Source organism: Pollachius pollachius (assembly GCF_949987615.1).
Source record: "Pollachius pollachius genome assembly, chromosome: 6".
NCBI classification, from domain to species: Eukaryota; Metazoa; Chordata; class Actinopteri; order Gadiformes; family Gadidae; genus Pollachius; species Pollachius pollachius.
In genome coordinates, this window is record NC_136939.1 from 26,598,993 (window position 1) to 26,618,888 (window position 19,896).

At 48.7% G+C, this 19,896-nt stretch overlaps 1 protein-coding gene across 1 annotated transcript; it reads right to left on the minus strand.

Moving 5' to 3' along the window:
* Positions 1-1,379: 1,379 nt before the first annotated feature.
* On the minus strand, positions 1,380-18,921 carry clcn4 (chloride channel, voltage-sensitive 4). Its single transcript, XM_079738940.1, has 12 exons — positions 18,759-18,921; positions 17,079-17,245; positions 16,097-16,196; positions 14,008-14,195; positions 13,749-13,871; positions 12,769-12,975; positions 9,739-9,819; positions 8,664-9,209; positions 7,932-8,118; positions 6,930-7,328; positions 5,453-5,669; positions 1,380-4,979 (listed from the first exon to the last, which is right to left on the minus strand). Exons 1-12 carry the CDS (start codon positions 18,772-18,774, stop codon positions 4,889-4,891), a joined length of 2,322 nt encoding a protein of 773 aa, XP_079595066.1. The 5' UTR covers positions 18,775-18,921; the 3' UTR covers positions 1,380-4,888.
* Between the last annotated feature and the right edge of the window lie 975 nt (positions 18,922-19,896).

Consider the following 19,896-nt stretch of genomic DNA (forward strand, 5'->3'; position numbering starts at 1 on the left):
GTATGGATTTGTTTCTCCACTTGCTTGCGGACCTTGCCGTATAGTTTTGGCATCTCAATTTGGGTGAAGTGTGTGCGGGCAGGTAACGCGTACCTGGGATCGAGTGTTTCGACCATCTCTTTAAAGCCCTTTCTATCGACATTTTCAAAGGGAACCATGTCCTTACACAGGTATACAGTGAAGACGTTTGTTATCTCATGCCACTGCTGGCAGTTTGTCGTAAGGACTGGCTTTCAAAATGCCTGCGGAAGCAATGTCTGATTGCAGAGACAGCTTCACGCTACGAGCGTCTGTCTCGTACGGTGTGGAATGAGACTATTACAATAGCATAGCATACTGCCTGAGAAGGCAGTATCGCTGACAAATCTCTCCCTGGGAAAAGTAACGTGGCGCGGAATTGAAAAAGTTACTATGTTTCGTTACCATATTTTCAGTAGTTGCGCGTAACTTTACTTTTTACGTGAAAAAGTAGTTAGGTTACTGTATTAATGCGTTGCTCACTTTGCTTACTTACACAACACTGTCCACCGGTCTCACGGTAAGGTCAAAATCCATACCGTAGCGCAAATTCACACTGGTGTACTTTCTATACCGTTTATACCGTAGGCCTACACCCCTACTTCAAATTGACATTAAGAGTTTCCATCAGACTCGCGCGGTAGCCAGGCGTCTCATCCAAAGGCGAGCTCAGGTGGGGCTGTGTGCTTCAAGATTCTGAAGCAAGTGCTGAGATTCCGATTGGCCCAGAGAAATGTCAATTATAACAATTATCCAATAATGCTTCTTATGAAGGACAGCCTTCCCCGCACCGGTTCTACGCGATTCACGTGAATGACCCAATTGACCAAGAAAACGGCGATTGTCGCCGAAAAGCGGCAAGTTTGCAGGTGTGAAGTTCACGTCTGAGTGTAGGCTACAAACGCGACTAACTATGTATGAGTGCAAAAACGCCAACATATTCTTTATTTTGCTGACCACTTGTTTTTAATCCCGACAAAATTAAGCCTCGTAAGGACAGTTCCTCTGCGTCTCTCTCGTAGATCGCACCATCTTTCAACGTCTTTGTTTAATACGACTGCATCACCTTCTCTCACATGATCAGCAGCTCGCGGATTTCACTTTCTCTCAAGTTAGAAGTTAATTGCTGATCATGATATCGCTGCCTTGTCTCTGTGGAGACAGCGCATCAACACCACTACCCAAGCCGCCCCCCCCCCCCCCCCCCCCAGGAACCGCGGAGCCATCGCATTTGCAATAGAATGATCCCAATAAACCACTAATGTGTGCAGGGTCCGGGAGGGTAAATTGGGTTCTAGCTCAAGCAGGTAATTTACCTTGGGGAGTGTAAACCCGCGCACCATGCCGCGAAAAAGGCGTGCATTAAACTGCCTATTTGGCTGTGTAAAAACGCTCACTGAGAGAGGGCTGTAGCTGAGTGGAACGGCTCAAAATAAGCAACAAAGTCAGTAAAGTGTCAACTGTGTTCTCTGTTTTGTTCTACTAAGCAGCGGACGCTTGGTGGTGACGTATAACGAAGTGAAGACGTATGTACAAGAGGCAACCGTACTCAGGCCCAGTTGAGATTGCCTAGTGTGAGCAAAGGCCAGGGGGCCAATCGTACTTGAGCACGGTACAAGGTGTGAAACGGACTTGGGCACGGTACAGATGGCTTAGTGTGAGTGCGCCCTAAGGGTAAAGCTTGAGTTTAGGGTAAGAGTTTGGGTTAGCGTTAGGGTTAGAGTGAACCCAAAAGGTACGGCCACAACCGGTATTTTCGGTTGATTGGGGCCATGTTCGATGACCTGCTAGCCCGGGTTGGTGCCAGGATCTCCCGTCAGGACACCAACTACAGGCGCTCCATATCAGCTGCGGAGCGCCTGTCCTCCGTCTCTCTGCAAGTGACGTCGGGTCAAGCTCAACGCTGATTGGCTATCGCGGCTCGCGTAAAAAGTTAAATTTTTTGAACTCCGCACGTAGGTGCCTTGGGCGCCTTATTTAGGTGTAAAACGCGTCTGACGCGCCTAAAGGTGCGTTCACACCAAAAGACACATTTGTCGCCCGTTCGCGTTGTCGCCGAAGTTTTGCCGTGCGACAAATCATAATCTGTCGCTATGCAAGTTTTGTCAGCCGAATTTGTCGCGCCACATCTTTTGCCCGCCAACGGTGCTTCATGCCAATTCATTCTCAACCATGGCCGAGATAACCGACATTGCATGTCTTTACCTGTTGTGGAAGAGGGAGGGACATCGGAGAACCCGACGCAGTCTATTCATAATATTGTAATGACCACGGAAGAGGCAGTGAATGAAGTTTTGATTAGACAGCGATTTATTAGATAGGCCTACCTAATAAACCGTTGGAACACACAAGACCTGTAAGCATAGCAACGCCGGTAAACAAACCCCGCAAAACCCAATCCCTACGAGAGCTCCACGCACTACGGCCATCCGGAGGTGCACTGAGCTTTTGGCCATGATATTATATATAGAATTATATTATATTATATACTATTATATATAGAGCTCCGGGAATCGCAAACGGCAACAACCACTTTCTCCTCCATGCTGCGGTTCACCCCGGACTGCACTGCAAGGGAACGGTTGGCCGATTGAACGCTGATTGGCTGTTACGTTACACATGTCACTCATGATAGGCTTAGGGTAAGGGTTAACCCAAAAGGTTAGGGTTAGGTTTAATCCTTAGGGTTAGGTTTAGGGTAATGGTTAACCTTAAAGGCCCATGGCATGAAAATCTCACTTAATGAGGTTTTCTTACATAAATATGAGTTCCCCTAGCCTGCTTTGGTCCCCCAGAGGCTAAAGTTGCGTTTGGTGTAAAACGAGCACTAGGTGTTCTGCTCGCCTTTGAAAAAACGGAGGCTCAAGCGAGCTGATTTGGAATGTGGTCCCTTATGTCGTCATAAAGGATCTAAGCTCCTCCTCTTTCTCTGCCTTGCCCACCCAGAGAATTTGGCCCGCCAATGAGACACGACCGTGCGAGCGCCACGTGTGTGTGTGTGATTACACACACTAACGCAAGTGTTTGCTGTTGGTGTTATGGCGCATAACACGTCGGTTCTTCGACGTCTCTTGTATTTCCACAACAAGACTGTAGTTGGGGTCTCAGCCAACTTTGGCTTTGACTCCCTAAAGTACATGAACTGCGACCTGCTGCCGGTTGCCGCGAGGCACCACCGCCCGGCAGCGGGCAACAGCCGGCAGCAGGCAGCGCGCGGTTCAGTCTACTTCAGATTGATGTGGAAGTGGAAGAACCAGAGACGTCAGAGAACCCGACAAAGTCTTTTGTGATTCATAATATCGTTTGGAGGAGGACACAGCTTTTGGCCGTGATCATATGTATTATATAATATAGATGTTGTACACTTCCTGTTTATTTGGATAACCGTTCTGCTGTTGGTGTTATGGCACATAACACGTCGGACTCTCGTCACTGGTATTTCCACAACGAGACTCGTAGTGGGGGTTATCTCAGCCATGGTTGAGAATGAATTGGGGGAAAGGAACTTTGGCTTTGAGTCCTTGAAGTACATGAACCACGACATGGAGGAGAAAGGGATTGCTGGCCGCGAATGTCTCCCGCTTGAGCCCCGCTTCCCGCTGCCGAGTGACCACCGCCTCGGCGCTGCAGGAGGCGGGTTAGGTTAACCCTTACTCCATTAACACAGTTCAACTCCACCAGGAATAAACGTTTACAGGGAGCATAAGGAGTGATAAGTCCAATGTTCTCCTGGTCTTAAACGGTTCAATGTGCAACTCCTGGACGTCCAAAACGATATCTTTCATTTACCATCAGCTAAAGAACACAACGTCTGAACAAAAACAATGAACGGGTTCCTCTCCTCGGCCATTAGCAGTGTTTTAATATTTAATCTAGCAGAAGTACGACGGTGCCTTTACACTCAGTTAATTCATATAAAATGTAACATGCCTTAAGGACTGTGACGGAAAACTGCAGACAGCGGACGCTACGAGCTACGCTAACCCTTAAATTACTGAGGAGAGTTCAGGTAAGTAGTTTAGGTTCAGTTCAAACACTTTAAATACGACCAGAAGGTTTATCAGTCAAACATTAGTAAGAGCCACAAATAAATAAACAAACACTTTGAGTTAAAAGGCTTCGAGGTGGACTTCATTGCCCATAGTACCTAGAACCAGGAAGCAGGAGCGGGAGGACCAATCACAACCACACGTCAACAGGAAGCCCAATGACCATCAGGACAGAAGCCAGCGTGGTGGGGGCTGTGTCCATTGGTCCATAGCCGTCCCAGACCGGCCAATTATATCGCTGCATTTCAATATCAGCAGGGACCTGAAGTAGCCTCACCCTTCATGTGGAGGAGGGGGGGGGGCTGATGACGATGAGGATGATCGGGCTGCGCAGCACTGGAGGAAAAATCAGCACAATGTCTGCAGAGGGAGGTCATGAATATGGCGAACAGAATCAAACGGAGTGTCTCGTTTTGACGGAACACCCCTTCAAACCGACCGCAGTGGACCGATCCACCGTTACCCGGTCGTCCACCTGACCCCGACCTTGATACGCTTTCAGATCACAGCAATTAAAGACAGAAGTCAACATGACAACAAACGAGTGGACCAATCAGAGCTGTCCTTCTGTGGAGCTCACTCACTCAGCCTTTTACAACGCATCGCAGAGCCCGTGAGCGGGTGAGGGTTTGTTCAGAAAAGGGTTTCACTACTGATGGACTCTCCTGTTATCAGCTGAAGACCACAACATCTAAAGAGAGTGAGACGTTCTCACAGGAGACAGACCACAGGGAGGTGTATGTATATAAGTATGTATATGTATATATGAGTTTTTGTACAGTGTAGTCCACTACAGGAGTGTAGTGCAGCTCTCAGCAGGACTAGTTGAACATGATGGACTCTGGGTCCTGGTCCATCATCTGGGCCATGTGTCTGAGGACGTCCTTCTTGGTGATGATCCCCAGAAGACGTCTGAGGAAACACAAGACGGGATTAGTAGTTTTATTGATCCATTCCTGAGTATTGGGGAATCCTTCAAACAGATATAATGAAGAAAACACACAAAGAAACCTCAGACCACAGTGACACCGTGAGTGAGTCAGTCTGACGTCTAAACTCCCCAGAGGACTGAAGAGGACTAGGTGGTCCCCTCACCCTCCAGGTCACCAGACACTGAGGGTCCCTTCACCCTCCAGGTCACCAGACACTGAGGGTCTCCTCACCCTCCAGGTCACCAGACACTGAGGGTCCCCTCACCCTCCAGGTCACCAGACACTGAGGGTCCCCTCACCCTCCAGGTCACACTGTGGGTCTCCTCACCCTCCAGGTCACCAGACACTGTCTGATGGACTAAGGCTCCACGGAGGCCCAGCTTCCTGAAGATGGGCCACCACCGTCTCCATGGGCGTGTGGTTAAGGTTAAGGTTAAGGTAAAGGACTCCTACCCGCTGCGTGTGACCAGACACTGCCTGAGGCCCAGCTTCCTGAAGATGTCCACCACCGTCTCCATGGGCGTGTGGTCGGTGACGGTGAAGGGGCTGAGGTTCAGGATGCGGCGGAGCTTCAGGGGCGGAGGGGGGTCGTCCGGCAGCGGGGGTGGATCCTCCGTGAAGAACACCAGCGAGCTGCTGACCACGCCCTCCTGCTTCTGACGGGCCGTCTCTGGGGGGGCAGAGGTCAGTAGGGTTAGGGTCAGTAGTGTTAGGCTCAGTAGGGTCAGAAGTGTTAGGCTCAGTAGGGTCAGTAGTGTTAGGCTCAGTAGGGTCAGTAGGGTCAGTAGTGTTAGGGTCAGTAGGGTCAGTAGGGTCAGTAGGGTCAGTAGTGTTAGGGTCAGAAGTGTTAGGGTCAGTAGGGTCAGTAGGGTCAGTAGTGTTAGGCTCAGTAGGGTCAGTAGTGTTAGGCTCAGTAGGGTCAGTAGGGTCAGTGGTGTTAGGTTCAGTAGGGTCAGAAGTGTTGGGGTCAGTAGGGTCAGTAGTGTTAGGGTCAGTAGGGTCAGAAGTGTTAGGGTCAGTAGGGTCAGAAGTGTTAGGGTCAGTAGGGTCAGAAGTGTTGGGGTCAGTAGGGTCAGTAGTGTTAGGCTCAGTAGGGTCAGAAGTGTTAGGGTCAGAAGGTTTAGGCTCAGTAGGGTCAGAAGTGTTAGGCTCAGTAGGGTCAGTAGTGTTAGGCTCAGTAGGGTCAGTAGTGTTAGGCTCAGTAGGGTCAGTAGTGTTAGGGTCAGTAGGGTCAGAAGTGTTAGGCTCAGTAGGGTCAGTAGTGTTAGGGTCAGTAGGGTCAGAAGTGTTAGGGTCAGTAGGGTCAGTAGGGTCAGTAGTGTTAGGGTCAGTAGGGTCAGTAGTGTTAGGGTCAGTAGGGTCAGAAGTGTTAGGGTCAGTAGGGTCAGTAGTGTTAGGCTCAGTAGGGTCAGTAGTGTTAGGGTCAGTAGGGTCAGAAGTGTTGGGGTCAGTAGGGTCAGTAGTGTTAGGGTCAGTAGGGTCAGTAGGGTCAGTGGTGTTAGGTTCAGTAGGGTCAGAAGTGTTGGGGTGAGTAGGGTCAGTAGTGTTAGGCTCAGTGGGGTCAGTAGTGTTAGGGTCAGTAGGGTCAGAAGTGTTGGGGTCAGTAGGGTCAGTAGTGTTAGGGTCAGTAGGGTCAGAAGTGTTAGGCTCAGTAGGGTCAGTAGTGTTAGGGTCAGTAGTGTAAGGGCCAGGTGCGTTAGAGAGGTTACTTACTGACAGCCAGCGTCAGTAGGGTCAGTAGTGTCAGGGTCAGTAGGATCAGGGTCAGTCAGGGTCAGGGTGCGTTTCTAACTGACGGCCAGGGTCAGGTCCCTGGGGCCTACGAACTCAATGAGACGCTCCGACCCCCTTTCGACACCACCACGGGGTCAGGGTCAGTAGGGTCAGTAGGGGGTCAGTAGGGTCTGGGTGCGTTAGAGAGGTTACTTACTGACGGCCAGCGTGAGGTCCCTGCGGCCTACGAAGCCGATGAGACGCTCTGACTCCCTCGACACCACCACGGGGAAGCCGTTGTAGTCGGTGCCCTTGATGAGCGCCTCCACCTCCTCCACGCTGTCAGCGTCCTGCGTCAGCACAGCCAGCGGCGGCTCGCTGCGGCGAGGCCGCATCACGTCCGCCGCCAGTGTGCGGTGGCTGAACTCGTCCCTGACGTCCAGGTAGGGGTACCCGTTGAGCTGGATGTGCGACTCGTAGATCCCCTCCTTCCCGAAGGCGTCTGCCACCCACTTAGAGGTCACGGCCGCTGCCATGAGGGGTACGATGTACTCCAGACCCCCCGTCAGCTCAAACATGATGACCACAAGGGAGACCGTCATACGGGTAACACCCCCTGGAGAGAGGACACGCCAAGTTAGAGACACGCCCCTTTAGAGAGGACACGCCCCTTTAGGCCATGAGGGGTACGATGTACTCCAGGCCCCCGTCAGCTCAAACATGATGACCACCAGAGAGACCGTCATACAGGTTACACGCCCTGGAGAGAGGACACGCCCAGTTAGAGAGGACACGCCTCCTCGTGAATCCGCCTGGGTGAGGGGCTAGGAGGGAGTAGGACACGCCGTGTTGGATAAAGCCCCCACCAACTAGCAGGTTTGAGGGAGGGTCAGGATTCACCTGACATATAATATCTGACCAGGAGAACGTCCAAAAGTAGGATTATATTAATACAGAAAGGTAGAAAATAAACTAATAGAATAGAAGTCTGGGTGGTGCTGACGGAGCTCAGAGCTGAGGGACTGGGCGTGGTTAAGGAGGGGGTGTAGTTAAGGGAGGGGGTATGGATAATGGAGGGGGCGTGTCTCTCCCCCAGACAGGCGGCGGCCCCCACCATGGTGTACAGCCCCGGCGTGACGCACTCGGCCCCGGGGCGGGGCTAGGGGAGGGGGCGTGGCTAAGGGAGGGGCGTGGCTAGGGGAGGGGGCGGGGCTCTTACCCAGGCAGGCGGCGGCCCCCACCATGGCGTACAGCCCCGGCGTGACGCAGTCAGCCCCGGGGCGGCACCAGTTCCTGAAGATGATCCAGTCGTGGTGGTGGTAGGCCGTCTGCTCCACCGCGATGCCCACCATGCGGCCCGCGATGGCCCCAACCGCCATGCTGGGGATGAACAGCCCCGACGGGATCTGGTAGGGTCAAAGGTCAGGGGTCAGGGTGAAAGGTCAGGGGTCAGGGCCGATGGCCCCCATCGCCATGCTGGGGATGAACAGCCCCGACGGGATCTGTAGGGTTAAAGGTTAGGGGTCAGGGTGAAAGGTCAGGGGTCAGGGCCGATGGCCCCCACCGCCAATGCTGGGGATGAGCAGCCCGGATCTGGTTGGGTCAAAGGTCAGGTTTAAACGTCAGGGGTCAGGGTCAGGGATAAAGGTCAGTGTCAGGGTTAAAGGTCAGGGTTAGGGTTAAAGGTCAGGTGTTTAATAGTAGTTTAGAGGTAGTTTAGCAGTAGTTTATTTCATGTTAAACCCTCCTTGTTTAGTAGTAATTTAGTCGTAGTTTAGAGGTAGTTTAGTAGTACTTTAGTCGTAGTTTAGAGGTAGTTTGGTAGTAGTTTACTATCCCTCCAGGAGTTCCACTTACCTTCATGTTAAACTCTCCTGGTTTAGTGCTAGTTTAGTAGTAGTTTAGTAATAGTTTAGTAGTAGTTTACTATCCCTCCAGGAGCCCCACTGACCTTCATGCCGAAGGTGAACACGGTGACCACCACCTTGAAGACCAGCGCCAGCGCCAGCTGCCAGAGTGCGGTGTAGACCCCCGGGCCGGCCGGGCGGTCCGGGATGTCGTCTAGCGGCCGGCTCATGTTGGGGCTGTTGACGTAGTCACAGAGCTGCGAGCTCTCCAAGGCGCCGCAGTCGTTGAACAGCTCCGAGATCAGCTCCGAGGTGCTGCGCCGGGTGTAGGGGTTGGGGAAGGCCAGCAGGGCGGTGACTCCGGCCACGCCCACCACCTCCAGCACTGGGTAGCGGCCCAGACGCGTGGTCTTACGGCGCCGGCACCAGGCGATGTTGGCCCTGATGAACAGCGCCCCCCAGAGGCCTCCGAACACGCCCAGCAGGATGAAGGGCACCAGCTCAGCCATGTACCAGGGCGTGTGGTACTCCACGTAGAATAGCACCAGACGGCTGTTCCCGAACGGGTTGATGGAACGCAGTGTGAAGGCAGCGACCAGCGCCGCGAAGAAGGAGCGCCACAGCGTCTTCAGGGGGAAGTAGTAGCTAACCTGGGGGGAGGAGGGGGAGAGAAAGGGAGGGGGAAAGAGAGAGAGTTAACCACAAACGACCGCCACAGCGTCTTCAGGGGGAAGTAGTAGCTAACCTGGGGGGAGGAGGGGGAGAGAAAGGGAGGGGGAAAGAGAGAGAGTTAACCACAAACGACCGCCACAGGGTCTTCAGGGGGAAGTAGTAGCTCACTTACAGGAGGGAGGGGGAGGGGATGGGGAGAGAGAGGCAGAGACAGAGAAGCCAAGCAGAGTTGAACGTAAGCACTTTGAATGAGCAATACAGACATTTCTAGAACAAAAAGAAAACTGAAACTAGTCCACACTTGAAACTTATCCTCAATGGTTCTGAGTTCTCCTGTGGTGAGCCTATTCTCTCTCACCGTCCACACTAACGCCGTGAGAGAGAATAGGCTCACCACAGGAGAACGCAGAACCATTGAAACCCTCCCACAGCCTGCCAGGCCAGTAGGGGGCAGTGGAACTCTATTAAACACAAGGTGAAGCAGCTCTTCTCCTGCCTGAGCCTCACCTCCTCCAGGCTGAAGAGGACCCCCCCTATGGGCGCCCCAAAGGCCACGGATACCCCTGCCGCCGCCGCTGCAGAGAGTACCTGCGGACAGAAGAGAACACAATCATTAAAGGCCGTGTTGCAGGGTTCATTTTCCAACGAATTTGTGCAATTTACTTGTTGGTAATAAAGATTTAAACTGATATCCATTGTTTTTAATGTCGTTAGGTATCACAAAAGATAGATAGATAGATAGATAGATAGCCTAATCAAGTCTTTATTAATGCCAAACGACACAATTCAGGTGATTCGGCTCACACAGGACAGTAGCCTACAAGACCACACAGAACAAGGTAAACAAGTCTGACTGGACATACAGAAAATACATCACATTAAAACTAGACACATGCGTTGATAGACGGATAGATATACTGTGCATGTATGCAAATTAGCCATGTGCGCCAAACAGAAGAAAGACGTAGGGCCCTATCTTGCATCCGGCGCAATTGACTTAATCACTGGCGCATGTGTCGTTGCTAGTTTGCAACTGGCGCAAAGCGTTCTTTTCCCTCCTGCGCCACGCGTCGGTAAATTAGGGAATGATCTTGCGCCCCAAGGGGCGGTTCGGCGAAAGGAGGAGGCGTGTTCTGGCACAAACGTTCCCGGGTGCTATTTTGCAGTTTCAGAAACCACTTGTGCCACAAACCAGGAAATACCTGGTTTAAAGTCAGTGGCGCGTTGTTCAGATGCTATTTTAAGGGCGCATGCATAATGTTGCTTGTGCACCTCAAGCATACACTTTGCTTCTCTCATCTACCTAGCCACACATTCTTGGTAAATTATCTGGGAAAGAACAGCTGATACAGCGGTAATAAGTTGTACTTTTAAATCAATGCATCTGCAAACACTGTACAGCAAACAAATATTTTTGTATGTGGGCGTGCGTGTGTGCATGTGTAAAAGAATGAATGAATGCGGGTGCGCGTGTGTGCATCCATCTGTTTAAACACACACAAACTAAACACGTAATGCATAATACAGTCCATGGCAATGTATATTAACGGGGGGACACATGCATATTAGGAACACAAGTCGATAACGATAATGCATACAATACTGATAAGAAACTATGTTTATAATGTATTGCGTATATCATTAAATAGAACCACAGTTACCGCATATCATATGTGTGTTAAGTTTTATTTGCCAAAATTTATTTGAAGTATTTGAAGTATTTCTGAAGTTGTGGAAGAAAGCATTATTCCATGTGTGATTTAGGCCATATTATTTGGCCATAAACTGAGCCATTTGAAGTTTGAAATTCATGTGCATCTGATTCATCGGAGACTGCAGACGCGCTGTCAAAATATCAACTTGTCAGAATCAAATGCGCTCATGGCTCTTAAAGGGGAGGGGGCTGGTACTCTCATTGGTTTATTGCACGTTACGCCCAAACCACACCTACGGGTAATTAGGCTACTTCAGACCAACCCTTTTTAGATTTGCGCCGGGCACAAGAGTCATTTTTGCGCCAGTAAAATAACGACACCGCGATAGAACCGCCCACAAAGCTACTTGCGCTTGGCGCTTCTCACTTGCGTTTCAGACCGTTGAAATAGGGCCCGTAGTGTTGAGAAGTCATACTAAAAATGGATAGCAAGCGAAAGCTAAACCAGAGTGTATCACTCACACACGTTGGGTCCATTCTAACTTATGGTAAGAGGATATTCTTTAAATCTTTGCAGTGACTGAATGTTGATGATAAAACGGATTGTTTTATATAAGTCAGACTGTGCGTGTTTCCTTTTGTGCTTCGCCATACTGCATGGTTATGAAGGCCATGTGGTTAGTTGTGGTCTTAGTGAAGCAGACTAGCCTTGGAGTTGGATAAGTTGGAGTGATTGTGTACGGGCGTGCGAGAGTGAGAGAGAGCACACACACCACAGTGGTGATGTTTGGCTTGTTGTGGGCTGTCTGTCACCATCCGCCGGGTTGGACGAATGTGCTTTATCTATTTGTTCATCTGTCTGATTGTATTTGCAGTAGATTTATGGTTAAATAATGTCTAACCACGATTGGTTATACTTGCAGGCACTTATTTGCAAGTGCACTGATTGCATGTCCTATAAGCTATACCTGGCATTTATTCAGTTGATTGGCACCAGATTGGTGCCAATTATTGTATAAATCAACATGCATCCAAACAACTTTAGCCAATGCAGCCTCTTATGTCAGTGTTGCTTTACAATACTATAGCACATCGGATTATCAAAATTGTTAAATGTGTGCGTGTGTTTGTCATGTAGGCAAAAGACTGATTGTCTTGGCTTGCATCCATGAAATATTGTAATGTTATAGGCCTACTGCAAAATGTATATCGGTATTGCGCAACAATTGGGAGAAGGGGACCCCCCTAATATTGACGGGTAGCTAGCATTATCCCTAGATCTTCTGACTAAGTTTACCGGTTCTTATCTGAACAACATAATGGCTGTCACTAGATATAAAGAAAACATTCACTTTCACTCGGTGCTATTCACTGACAGTAAAAAATAATAAAAGTTGTCGTTGTCGTTATTGTATACACTGCTGTTCATTGACTAGCTCCAGCACTCGTTGTTGTTGCTAAATGATAGAAACTCTCCACTGATTCTCTTCTGACTATGCAATTAATTGGCTTTGGCCGCCATCAGTTCTCGGCAATTCCTCATTCGCCCTCTCACGTCTGACAGGTTCGAAATTATACGGTTGTGGGCCATCATACATGTTATTTGTGTTTCTTGACACCTCTTAGACACCATAGATCTAGTACTAGACTGAGGCTACCTTCCACCACGTCTGCCCAACATGATGTCATTGCCAAATGGGATTAGAAAACACCCGTTACTACCAAAAACAACAAAAACTGGACATTAACACTATTTTGGAGACATTTTATGAATGATATACATATTTTGAGTGCTTTACACGGCCTTTAAGAGAATGAAATCCTTTAAGTGGTTATTCTTTAAAACCAGCAATGTGATCATTCCCCCATCCGGTGGTCCTCACCTCGCGGCGCTTGCCCTCGTTCTTGCTGTACTTGGAGAAGAGGCTGCAGAACAGGTTGCCACAGCAACAGGCCACGTGGACCAGTGGCCCCTCCTTCCCCAGGCTGAGTCCCGAGGACACGGCCAGCACCAGCGTCACTGTCTTGATGAGCAGCGTCCACTTCCCCAGGTAGCCCCGGATTATGAACCCGCTCAGGATGGTCTTGATCTGAGACCGGGAACACAGAGAAACACTGGGACCTACAGGACTAGGATTGAAGATCTAGTGAGACCTACAGCTCACTAGGAGTGAAGACCTACAGCTTACTAGGACTGGACTGAAGACCTACTGAGACCTACAGCTCACTAGGACTGAAGACCTAATGCTCATTAGGACTGAAGACCTACTGAGACCTACAGCTCACTAGGACTGAAGCCCTACTGAGAGCTACAGGAATAGGACTGAAGACCTACTGAGACCTACAGGACTAGTACTGATGACCTGCTGAGATCTACAGGGCTAGGACTGAAGACCTACTGTGACCTAAATCTCACTAGAACTGAAGACCTACTGAGACCTACAGGACTAGGACTGAAAACCTACTGAGACCTACAGCTCACTAGGACTGGTCTAAAGATCTACTGAGCCCTTTTGTCCACTGGTCTAAAGAATGTCATCTGAATATTGAATTCTAGAACATAACAAGTCAAGTGGGGGTACAGTGCAGTAGCCCTCACAGCGAGTATTGTGGGGTACAGTACATTGACCCTCACAGTGGGTATTGTGGGGTACAGTTCAGTGAGTATTGTGGGGTACATTAAACTGAGTATTGTGGGATACAGTGAGTATTGTGAGGTATAGTAAAGTGAGTATTGTGGGGTACAGTCCAGAGAGTATTGAAGGGAACAGTCCAGTGAGTATTATTGGGTACAGTGCAGTGAGTATTGTGGGGTACAGTGAGTATTGTGGGGTACAGTAGGAGGTAAAGGTAAAGAGCTCACCTCTGGGATCCCCGAGCCACAGGCGTACGGAGCGAAGACTCGGACCAGCGACACGGCCAGGAAGGAGAAGAGCAGCGCCCACAGGACGTACAGCAGGTAGTTCAGCAGGTAGGCCCCCGCCCCCTAGTGGGGAGACAGAGAACTAACATCAGACTACGCCCACTAATTCTCTCTCACCCCTGGAGGTGAGAGAGAATTGCCATCACCTCGGAGGTCATGACCTCCTGTACTGTTACTTTAAGAGGAGGAGGAGCCTTACCTCGGAGGTCCCGGTCATGAGCTCCGCCCACTTCTGCCACTCGGGGCACTTGTCGCGGTCGTCGAAAGTGGTCTGGTTGGAGGTCCAGCAGCACTGCTCGTGGCTGTACCAGAAGGCCGAGAGGCAGACGCCCTCCTTCAGGTCCGTCATCCAGTCCACCGCAAGGTCGATCACCCCCGCCAGGGTGCCTGGGGGGAGCAGAGACCGTAAGAGGGGGGGGTACAGTACAGTGACTACCGTCACACTAACCCTAACTACAGTCAGTATTAAGGGGTACAGGTCGATCACCCTGCCTGGGGGGTTAAACTCTCACCAAGGAGCGTTCCACAGCATTGAGAAGAGCCGTGTAATAAATATATATATATATATATTTATTATATATATATATATATATATATATATACACGTGGACAAAATTGTTGGTACCCCTCTGTTAATGAAAGAAAAACTCACAATGGTCACTGAAATAACTTGGAATTGACAAAAGTAATAATAAATAAAAAATTTATTAAATAAAAAATAAAAAAAAATTAACCAATGAAAATCAGACATTGCTTTTGAATTGTGGTTCAACAGAATCATTTTAAAAAACAAACTAATGAAACAGGCCTGGACAAAAATGATGGTACCCCTAGAAAAGATTGAAAATAATTTGACCATAGGGAAATGTTAAACTAAGGTGTGTCCTCTAATTAGCATCACAGGTGTCTTCAAATTTGTAATCAGTCAGTCTGCCTATTTAAAGGGTGAAAAGTAGTCACTGTGCTGTTTGGTGACATGGTGTGTACCACACTGAACATGAACCACAGGAAGCGAAGGAGAGAGTTGTCTCAGGAGATTAGAAAGAAAATGATAGACAAGCATGTAAAAGGTAAAGGCTATAAGACCATCTCCAAGCAGCTTGATGTTCCTGTGACTACAGTTGCACATATTATTCAAAACTTTAAGGTCCATGGGACTGTAGCCAACCTCCCTGGACGTGGCCGCAGGAGGAAACTTGATGACAAAATGAAGAGACGGATAATAAGAATGGTAACCAAAGAGCCCAGAACAACCTCCAAAGAAATTAAAGGTGAACTCCAAGGTCAAGGTACATCAGTGTCAGATCGCACCATCCGTCGTTGTTTGAGCCAAAGTGGACTTCATGGGAGACGACCAAGGAGGACACCACTGTTGAAAGCAAATCGTAAAAAAGCGAGACTGGAATTTGCCAAAATGCATATTGACAAGCCACAAAGCTTCTGGGAGAATGTCCTATGGGCAGATGAGACAAAACTGGAGCTTTTTGGCAAGGCACATCAGCTCTATGTTCACAGATGCAAAAATTAAGCATACCAAGAAAAGAACACTGTCCCTACTGTGAAACATGGAGGAGGCTCAGTTATGTTCTGGGGCTGCTTTGCTGCATCTGGCACAGGGTGTCTTGAATCTGTGCAGGGTACAATGAAATCTCAAGACTATCAAGGCATTTTGGAGAGAAATGTGCTGCCTAGTGTCAGAAAGCTTGGTCTCAGTCGCAGGTCATGGGTCCTCTAACAAGATAATGACCCAAAACACACTGCTAAAAACACCCAAGAATGGCTAAGAGCAAGACATTGGACTATTCTGAAGTGGCCTTTTATGAGCCCTGATCTAAATCCTATTGAACATCTGTGGAAGGAGCTGAAACATGCCATCTGGAGAAGGCACCTTTCAAACCTGAGACAACTTGAGCAGTTTGCTAATGAAGAGTGGGCCAAGATACCTGACAGGTGCAAAAGTCTCATTGACAGTTACAAAAATCGTTTGATTGCAGTGATTGCCTCAAAAGGTTGTGCAACAAAATATTAAGTTAAGGGTACCATCATTTTTGTCCAGGCCTGTTTCATTAGTTTGTTTTTTAAAATGATTCTGTTGAACCACAATTCAAAAGCAATGTCTGATTTTCATTGGTTAATTTTCAGTACATTTTTATTTATTATTACTTTTGTCAGTTTCAAGTTATTTCAGTGACCATTGCGGGTTTTTCTTTCATTAACAGAGGGGTACCAACAATTTTGTCCACGTGTGTATAGCAAAGCTCTTAACGTAGTCTGTGATTGGTCCTTACCTGAGAGCAGGCCAATCAGCAGCATCACCACCCAGCCGGACCAGGCGTCCAGAAGGCTCTTGATCAACTCCCACATCGACTCTTTGCTCTTACTGGTGATCTGAGGAGGGAGGAGTTAGGGGCGGAGTCAGCAGAGCAGGAGGAATTAGGGGTGGAGTCAGTAGAGCAGGAGGAGTTAGGGGCGGAGTAGGCAGAGCAGGAGGACGGCCACACTCGCGTAGGCTTACGTTACTCGCGTAGGCTTACGTGCGTAACATGCCTAACCTGCCGATCATTGTGTGTCACAAAAATTGTTCAACGCGCCTAACGCACCTACGCAGCTTGATTCAAGATTCAACAATTCTTTATTGTCATTGTTTGTTTTGCACACAACGTTATTTCTGCAGACAGCTCCAGCTTAGATTACACAGTAAAAACAACGATATAAAAAATAACACATCTACGCACCTTAACCAATGGTTCCCTATGCAAAAATGCAGATTTTCTACGCCTCTTACGCGCGTAACGCGTTTGGTGTGGCCGTAGCTTAAGGTTAGGTTTAACAGTGATTTAGTATTGGGTGTGGTTTAACTGGGTATTACTTGGTTGAACTAACTTTAACTAGGTATAGAATTGTGTGGGGTTTCACTAAGTAGGTTTAACTAGTTTTAACCAGCGTTAGCTAGGTTTTACTAGGTTTAACAGTGATTTAGTATTGTGTGGTTTAACTAGGTATAACTTGGTTGAACTAGCTTTAACTAGGTTTAGAATTGTGTGGGGTTTACAGTAAGAAGGTTTAACTAGGTTTAACCAGCGTTAACTAGGTTCAACATTGAATCCACAATAAAGGTTGACACTACATACAATGTTTTTTGCGTTGCTATGCAGTATTATAGATAAAGTATTCCTCTATGACAAGAATCAATAAGGGGTTCTGGGGAGAGCTGTAGTTCTGTCCACTGATGACAAGAGCTATAAACTACAGTTCCCCGCCTCGTGTCACCTTGCGGTGGCGGTCGGTGTCGCGGGACTTCTCCCGGAGCCAGTCGATGGTATGGAAGTCCTCATACGTCCCCACGTCAGGGAACGGCTCGTCAAGGAAGTCCATGAGGTGCCCCGGCCCATTTGGCTCCTCCCCCCCGGGGGTGGAGGCAGAGGCTGAGGCCAAGCCTGGAGGAGCAGGAGGAGGAAGAACAGAAGGAGAGACAGAGGGAGGAAAGGGAGGAGGAGGAGGAGAGACAGAGGTAGGAGGAGGAGGAGGAGGAGGAGGAGGAGGAGAGACAGAGGGAGGAGGAGGAGGAGAGACAGAGGTAGGAGGAGGTGGAGGAGGAGAGACAGAGGAAGGAGAGGGAGGAGGAGGAGAGACAGAGGGAGGAGGCGAGACAGAGGTAGGAGGAGGAGGAGGAGGAGGAGGAGGAGAGACAGAGGAAGGAGAGGGAGGAGGAGAGACAAAGGGAGGAGGAGAGACAGAGGGAGGAGGATGAGGAGACAGAGGAAGGGGAAGGAGGAGAGACAGAGGGAGGAGGAGGAAGAGGAGAGACAGCGGGAGGAGGAGGAGGAGGAGGAGGAGAGACAGAGGGAGGAGGATGAGGAGAGATAGAGGGAGGAGAGGGAGGAGGAGAGACAGAGGGAGGATGAGGAGACAGAGGGAGGAGGAGAGACAGAGGAAGGAGGACGAGGAGGAGGAGAGACAGGGAGGAGGAGGAGAGACAGAGAGGAGAAGGAGGAGGAGAGACAGAGGGATGAGGAGGAGGAGAGACAGAGGGAGGAGGAGGAGAGACAGAGGGAGGAGGAGGAGAGACAGCGGGAGGAGGAGGAGCAGGAGGAGGAAGAGAGCCAGAGGGAGGAGAGGGAATAGGAGGAGAAACAAAGGGAGGAGGAGGAGGTTAATGTGGTCCTGATGGTGTTGCTGCTCCAAGGCTAGAGCATCTCTCCGTCTCTCTGTTCTCTTTTTCTCTTTCTCTCCATCTGTCTGTATATCTGTCTGTCTGTCTCTCTTGTCAGGGTTGGGGGTTCAATATCAATACTAAGACATCCCTCCACCAGACAAAACGTTGTTATTTTAACCGGTCTAACAGTTTCCCCCAAAACCACCAGACTAAAGTGACCAGCGTTCAAAACAAGGTCCCTACATTGAATCTGTTTACATTTAAACACTGACAAAAATTAATATAAATAAATGAATGTATTGCAGCGTGGTTTAAAGGACTAATCACCAGCCATGGGTGGTTCATTAAGGTTAAAAATTCTTCATTAAGGAGGGAGTAGCGGGACCGGGGCCTCTGCAGCCGGCAGGTCTGGAGAGCGCTGGAGAGACCCCCACTGACGTGCGTTGTGAAGCCTGTTTATTGAGGGCCTGTTAATTAAGGACCTGTTAAGGACCTGTTTAATGTAGGATTAGAGACTATGACGGCCTGTGATACAGATGATGGCGCGTCCCTCTCTGATACAGACAGTAGTCTCTCTACTGCGCATCGCATCATCAGGAGAAGCTGATCGGGAGTCTGCGCTGCTGGTGCTGCACATCAATACGATTTAACATCATTGAAATCATCATTATAAAATCATCGTGATGTCTGTCATCTGCAGTGTCGTTCTTGGAGGAACTAGATACTGAAATGCTCGACTTTATCTCCAGTCTAGCTCGTCTGGACACTAAATAAATAAAGAATCGCTTTCTTACCTTCCGCGGCTTCCATAGTTCGGTTTCACGTCACACGGGGTGGCGGAGTGAGTTATGAATCAGTGAACGTCTTAATGTTCTGCGTCTGAGCGGACATCTCAGCTCAAAGATGTGTTTAAAGACACATTTCGTGTTAAAGGTGGAGGAATAAACACACGGGGCTGGGAGGTCTCCCACAATGCATCGCGGGCTGTCACTGAGAAGCTGAGCTGATATGACGCTGCTGCGTCATGTTATTTAAGTAAGGCGTCGAGAATGTGTTTCTTTACGTTCTCGACGCTCTTTGCGCAGACGTATTCTCGAGCTCCCTCTGGACTGACCGTGGACCTATTATAGGGACTGACGCCGCTGTGTCAACGTAAACAACATCGAGAATGCGTCGAGTTTAAGCTGAACTGCGTTGAGTTCAGCGTAAAGTGTTATTTAATGTTTGAGTTTGACTTGTTTCATCAATACAATCAATAAAACGTCCTTGACTTTTGATTATTTGTAATATAAGTAATATGTAGTAACATAATAATTCACTCCACACTTATATTTACTGTCTGCAATCCCAACGATTTTCGTGTCAAATGAGGACATTTGTGGTTCGATAAATAAGAAACGTTTCTTAATATTAAAAATGATATTAATAATAATAATCCATCCTTTATAATAGGAAGAGTTAATCTATCTCACCATAGTTTGTGGTTATTCCCTTTTATAAATGAATTCTAAGAATGATCGGACTCGTTGTCCACAGTTATCAGCATTGTCCTCATCTCGAGAGCGATTGCTTTCGTCTGGAACCAGCATTCCTTCATTAATTCATTCATCTGCATTACGTTTGTTCCCGTTTTGCATTTGTTCCTGTCAGGTTTAGTAGGTTTTATAAAAAAGTCACAGTCCTAACGCTCCCCCTCTCACTCTTAATTAACATAACTTTATTTATGTTGCCTAGCAACGGTACCCATGCTACAGATAGTGTCCAACGACAACGCAGAGGCACAGAGAAAGACACTAGGAGTAATTAAAGCCTTCATAGTGTGCAGTTCATCTACCAGCTATTAAAGCCTCATAGTGTGCAGTTCATCTACCAGCTATTAAAGCCTTCATAGTGTGCATGCGCATGTGTGTGTGCTTGTGTGTGTGTGTGTGT

Coding starts and splice junctions, on each gene's coding strand:
- clcn4 (XM_079738940.1), bottom strand. Junction 13,872..14,007: donor TCATGACCGGGACCTCCGAG/GTAAGGCTCCTC, acceptor TCTCCCCACTAG/GGGGCGGGGGCCTACCTGCT. Junction 4,980..5,452: donor TGTCTGGTCACACGCAGCGG/GTAGGAGTCCTT, acceptor GTGTTTCCTCAG/ACGTCTTCTGGGGATCATCA.